The 6,440-nt window shown below is 47.3% G+C and overlaps 2 protein-coding genes across 2 annotated transcripts; both read left to right on the top strand.

The window, feature by feature from the left end:
• Nucleotides 1-15: 15 nt before the first annotated feature.
• Nucleotides 16-3,961, top strand: Nab2 (Nuclear polyadenosine RNA-binding 2). The gene is made up of 5 exons (XM_001359105.5): nt 16-229; nt 288-513; nt 580-2,955; nt 3,019-3,288; nt 3,355-3,961. Exons 1-5 carry the CDS (start codon nt 188-190, stop codon nt 3,579-3,581), a joined length of 3,141 nt encoding a protein of 1,046 aa, XP_001359142.2. The 5' UTR covers nt 16-187; the 3' UTR covers nt 3,582-3,961.
• Nucleotides 3,962-5,019: 1,058 nt separating this feature from the next.
• On the top strand, nt 5,020-6,281 carry LOC6897489 (uncharacterized). The gene has a single exon (XM_002137602.3). It carries the CDS (start codon nt 5,107-5,109, stop codon nt 6,172-6,174), a length of 1,068 nt encoding a protein of 355 aa, XP_002137638.2. The 5' UTR covers nt 5,020-5,106; the 3' UTR covers nt 6,175-6,281.
• The last annotated feature ends 159 nt before the right edge of the window (nt 6,282-6,440 follow it).

The following is a 6,440-nucleotide window of genomic DNA, read 5'->3' on the forward strand; positions in this document are numbered from 1 at the left end:
TGGAATTCAAACGATAGACTACGATAGTACCGACATTGCTCATCTCTAGTTAACTTATTCGCGATAATTATTTTTAGGTGATATTTTCCAATTCTCATGTAATAAAAACCATTTGGTACAGGAAACAAATAGCTATAAATGTGCAGAATAATTGTCGTTCGAAACAGATAGTGCGAAAACTCTCAGCATGGAGTGCAACCTGGGCAGCGAAATAGGCCTGAAGATGCGCGTAAGTCTCTTTTTGCGGAAAATCAATGAACTTCGTAATCTAAGAAAAAACAATTTAGAGTGCCGTCAAGGCGAAGCTGCTGGAACTGGGCACGGGCGGCTCATCCGGCTTTATAGACGACGAACTGCCGGACTATGTGATGGTGATGGTAGCCAACAAACGCACCAAACAGCAAATGGCCGCCGAACTAAATCTCTTTCTGGGCGACCAGACGGATCTGTTTGTCACCTGGCTGCACGAAGTTCTCCAGAAGCTGCAGGAAGTCACGTTGCCCACAGCAAGTGGTGAGTGTTGTGGTTTTCTTTATCCACCGTGGGCCACAATCTAATCGAACCTGATCAACTTGCCAGCTTCCAGCAAAAAGCGCAGGTCTCGTCAGCTCGAGGCTTGTCCCAAATCAAAGGAAAAGGACAAGAAACACTCGAAGAAGGACAAACGGTTGCAAAGGAGGTCGGGCGATGAAATGCCAGATGGACAGTCTGGCTCTGCCGATGCCATGCCCGTCATTAGCTCCATAACCGATGCCTTTGCGGAGGAGCTGCTGGAGAAAGCAAAAAAATCCCTGGACATCGACCTCAATGCCAAGGATGAGATCGTACACAAAAAGAAACGCAAGTCAGTAGAAAGCGAAGAAGAAACAGGTGACACAGATGTGCCCCCGATCTCAGAGATAAGCCCAACAGCCACCAGCGGAGTCAATCGGCAGAAGGATCTGGCAGAGTTGGCTGAGATTCAAAAGAAAATCCATGCGGCCAAGAAGCATTTGCGCCAGATAGGCGAAATAGAGGACGACAGTGATGTGGAGGAAGACGGCGACGAGGATCTCTTGAACATAAATGAACAGGAGGAGGAGCCGGAGATCCAGCAGTCCCCCGTTGAAGACATACAAGAAGAGGTACCTCCCGCACGCAAAGCCAAAAGTCCTATTGTTTTCAAGAGGCGAGAGAAAACTCCTCCGGAGCAGCGTGCCGAGACGGAAAATGAAGCACGCCAGGCGGTGGAGATGGACGTAGAGATTGAGAAGGAAAAAGATAAGCCCAAGGAAGAGCGCTCTGAACGACGTTCGGTTCACGACCGTCTGGGCTCCAAACAGATCGCACAGCCGCCAATAGAGCGCCCTCAGCGCGGCCAAAAAGAGCTATATGTCCCCGCACATCGAAGACGCATGGAGGCCTCGGACGCGCAGCCCCCCAAGGAGCGCAGCCAGCGGGAGAGGTCAAGGGAACGTCGCTCCAGCCGCGACAATCTCAGAGAATCGAATCGTGCCCATCGCCAGCGACGTTCACCCAGCCCAGAGACACCCAAGGCAAAGCAACGCATTGGATCGCGTGTCATTGTGGCAGTCCACAAGCCGCCAGAGCCCTCGGATGATGAAGATATGGCAGACAAGCCTGTCAACTCGGTCATCAAGATCAAGCCCAGGCCCCAGGTCTCCCCGAGAAGACAAGCTTGCAAGAATCTGCTCATGAGAGCTGTGGCCGATGCCCAGAGGTCCACGATTCTTACCAAGTCGCCGGCGCCTTCGATAAAGAAGGATTGTGAGGAGGTGGAATTAGTCAGCAGCACATCGTTAGGCAAACGAAAGGCCCCAGAAAAGGGGGATCGCGATCGATCGCGAGACCGTGCCAAGCGAAGTGCACCCACCCCGGAGCTGTTCAGGCGCAGCACTCGGGAGTTGGTGGTCAATGTAATGCAACGGGGGGACACGGCAAGCAAACAACACTCCTCCGCCGGTGCCCGACGCTCCAACGACAGTCATGCCGAGATGAAGCTGAAGCTGGTCGAGGAAGAGTATGGCCCCAGTCTAGTGGCCGAAGACTATGAACCGTATGTGCCCCAGTTGTTGAATCACGTGGATAAGATAGACTTGCACATTCGATCGCCGGAGACGAGGCCCAGCTCTAGAGGGCCCAAAACTCAATTTGTGGTGACCCTGAATGGTGATAAAACCTCAACGTCAGGCAGCAGGGACCGGGACCCTTATCGCAAGCGGAGTATCTCGGCGAAACGCTCATCCTCGCCTGTAGCCACGACGCCACAACAAGTGACCTCTTCCAGTGCGGAACCGACTGCTGCCACAGCTGCTGCCTCCTCCTCCACTACGGTCGACAGACGCCGCAAGTCCAATCGAGCATTAAGCAACACCCCATCGCCCACTTCGAGCCCATCTCATCATCAAATCACACGAAGTCTGAAGCGCAATGAGGTGATCAGGAAGCAACAGGAAATCCAAAAGATCATCATCAAGAATGATACGGACGAGGATGATGAATCGCACGGTGCATTGCCGCCAAAGAAGTCACAGTTGCCACACAAGCGACTCCCGAGCAGCAGTTCATTGGCTTCCGCCAATGGTCACAAGGAAAAAAGAGCAAAGGCTGCCACTGAAGAGCGCTCTAACACGCCACCACTGCCGGCCACTGGCCTTCAACCCTTGCCCAGACTGGAGAAGCGAGCTGTCAGCAAAGAAAAATCTGAAAATGAAAATTCAAGTGTGGAACCATTGACGGCGCCGGTGTCCGTAATCGTTCCTGCGTCACCAAAAAACAAACACACTCCCATTCGCTTTACTTTGAGGTCCGAGGAAAAGTCCCAGGCACAGCCACAGGCACCGCCTGCCCAAAGGAAGCGTCGGTCGGGCAGTCACGAGCGTGATTCATCGTTGGAAAGGCGCAAGGTACCACTACGGAATCTAGAGGATAGAAAATATGACAATTTGCCGGCATGTAAGTGAAGTCACAAACAAGATACAAATGATCGCATTACTTCAACTCTTATTGTTTCCGCAGTAAGTGCCGTCAGCGTGGACTCGGCCGTGATGAAGGTTAGCAAGCCCAAAGAGCGTTGTAAGTATCATCCGAGCTGCACAAAACAATTCTGCGAGTACTACCATCCGACAGCGCCGTGTAAGTCTTTTCCCAATTGCAAGTTTGCCGACAAATGCATGTACTCGCATCCCAAGTGCATGTACGATATGTCGTGCATGAGCATTGACTGCAATTACGCACACAGCGGCCAGCGGGATCTTAGCCATGTGCAGCTAACGGCTCCGCCTCTATGTAAGTGCAGCATTGAATTATTTATGATCCCCCCACTCATCATTTCTGTATCTCTTCCTTCGATAGCCTCCCATGTTATACCGGTGCAGAACTATAAATCAATATCGGCCCCCATGACGGCCACCACAGCAACCACGATGTGCAAATACTATCCCAATTGCACCAAGGTGGGTTGCACCTTCTATCATCCAAAGCCATGCCGATTTGGCAAGAATTGCGTCAATAAGCTGGAGTGCGTCTTCTATCATCCGGAGATGCAGAGCAAGTTCAAATGGGTCGCCTCGATGGGCTGAGCGAACATACACCCCATAAGTTTTAACAATATTTAGCTAATGTCATTTTATCCACTATTCCCTGCTCTTGGCTCCCGGCTTCCTGCTATGTCAGATCCCCGCTATATCCATAACTATACACCAAAACCTTTTTTTCTATTGTATCTATTGGATTTAGGAGCTGGGAGTTCTTATACACTACACAGAGATCTGTGTAACAACCATTTCATTTCATTTATGCATTTTATTTGCACACATTTTATATTAGACATTAGCTGCTATCTAACTCTATCACGACAAACAATCGTTCAATAGGATCTGTTTCTTGCATACAATCATAATCTACACGTCATGCAAAGGTCTGCGAATTAAATTAGCAATAGTTGCAACAAATTGGAAAATTGAATGGCGTTTCTTTGGGTGCCGATCTCCAATATATGTAGGGAACATGGAATGGATCTGATCTAATTTGGTTTGCAAATAAATATTTCGAAGCCAGTTTTTGGAATGGGAAAGAAGCTAAAGGAATGCTCAAGCGGTGGGCGGGATTTTTAAATTTGAAAGCAGTCTATTAAAGACAACAACATCATGCGCACGCAATGTATGTTGTTATACTTTTTTCTGGCATGCTCTTTTGCAGCATTCGATCATCAATGTGCCGCGTTATGTGTGAGCGATGGGAGCATTTGGGAGCAAGAACCTGCTTCAGATCGAGTCAATGGTTTAAATATAAGATAGTGATCTGATTTGATACGGATATGGATCCTTAAGTTTTGGCACAGCAATATATTTTCATTCGACTGTTCTATCGCGCGTGTACGATTTTTATTAAAGTACAAAATCGCATGATTTTGGCTAGCCATAAACGGTTAAGATTTCCTAGCTACCTAAATATATAATCTGCATCGGACAGCTGGATGCATGGAGTGGATGGAGTGACCTGCACTTGGTAAAATGGGACGGCATATGCATGGTAACACAGGCGACCGTCATTAAAATATCTTTGACCTGACCCTTGAAATAATCTACTCTTAGATTATTTTGATTGTTTAGTTTTAAATAAATATTCGTATCAGTATTATATTTAGAAACAAAGGAACACGTCTCCGCAGCTCAATTTGTTCAAGTACAGATTGCGGCGAAATTTTGTTATTGTTACATGAAACGATGGCATATCCATTTATATTTCAGCATACGATTGTCATATTGACGATCAACAATATCAAGAATATACATCAACAAATTCATTTGATTTATTTAGCGATTTTTAAAAAATCAATCGAAAATTAATAAGTTTCTATACGATTGGCTCATATTTTAAAAGCTTTTCTTTTCATTATAACAAAATATTTCATTAATGAAGGTCTAAACTGAGGTTTTTTTTATTTAAAGACAATTGTGATTCCTTCCGTTAAAAAAACGTATAATACGCTATGAAATGCTATACCCTATCAATCATTAATTAATCATTATATGCACAAAGCATTTTCATTCGAGAATAGTAACAAAATTCGTCAAGTTTGAATCAAAATTGTATTTTCCAAAAATGGAACTGCAGGATTCCACAGGCAACTGCTGCTGCATTTGCAATTGCAAACAGAAGTTGAATTCCTATCAGCTGTTCGACGACAACTTGGAGGACATTGCCACGAGCCTCGCCCAGATAATGCTGATCTGTGGCATCAACACAACGAAGAGCTGCCAGGCCAAGGCCATTATCAGGCGGGCGTTTGTGTACCACGAAAAGCTGCGGAGACAGTGGAACCCGAATGCGGCCCCAGAATCGCGTCTCAATCGAGATGAAATGCTACAGGCTCTGCGCATCACGTGCGGGATGGAAAGCGTGGAGGCTGTGTTGTCGTATTCGATCATCAAGCGAGCATTTAAGGCATTCTTCCGGGGGAAGCCACCGGTGTCGCTCAGTAATCCGATTGTGGATGCCATGGCCATATGCAGACAGGAGCGGGCATGGATAAAAGCCTCCAAAGAGACGTCCAAGCTATTTGACAACTATCAGTCGGCCTTCTTTTGGGCGCACAAGTTCTACGCGGAGCAGATTGATATGATCTACAGGGCGCTCTATAATCGCATGAGGGCCCGCTGTAGCCCGATCGAGGTCCCACTGTGCACCTGCCGTGGCTGCTCCAAGCAGGTGGTGCCGAAGAAGCTCACCCCCAAGGATGGCTATCATCTGCACAAGGCCAGTAGTCTGTGTGACCTGCCGCGCTGTGAGGGCAACAGCGATAAGCTGACAGCAGAGCAGTACTGGAAATGCGGCCAGGACTCGTACAAGGTCAAGTGGTGTTGCTTGGAGGATGAGCAACCGCAGCCCAAGCCCAAGTTGCCGTGTGAAGCAGATATGGCACCAGAGGACGAGGACCATTACTGCCCCGTGGACTGCAGTGAGTCGTCGGATGTGTGCCCTAGCGATGTTGGATCCTTGAATCTCTGCGATTGCGTGGCTTTGAGTGAGGATTCCATCCACCAAAAACCCCACAGATCTTATCTACAATGTGGTGGACAAACCGGAAGATTATTTCAACAAACTGAAGAGGTGGCCGAAAAGAAGAGCTCCCAGACGTATGTTACCAGGACCAGTCCAGGCCAGGACTAGACTATAAGCGTTGCAGGGAATGAGGATCGAGCTCCAATTTGTTTCTACTTTCCTTTTTTTTTTTTTAATTTTGGAAATACAAGAAATTGGATTAATCGACAAGAATACCTACTCCTTTTTTGATGGATCCAGTTGGCTTTCCCGCTTCGGTTTTCTGTGATTTTCGGTACCTGGAGGACTTTCATCAGGTGAGTATATTTTTCAAGTCGGAGAATGAATTCTTTAAGTATTTCAAATTAGCTTTCATATTTTTCGCCAATATTTGT

Source organism: Drosophila pseudoobscura, chromosome 2, assembly GCF_009870125.1.
Source record: "Drosophila pseudoobscura strain MV-25-SWS-2005 chromosome 2, UCI_Dpse_MV25, whole genome shotgun sequence".
Classification (NCBI taxonomy): domain Eukaryota; kingdom Metazoa; phylum Arthropoda; class Insecta; order Diptera; family Drosophilidae; genus Drosophila; species Drosophila pseudoobscura.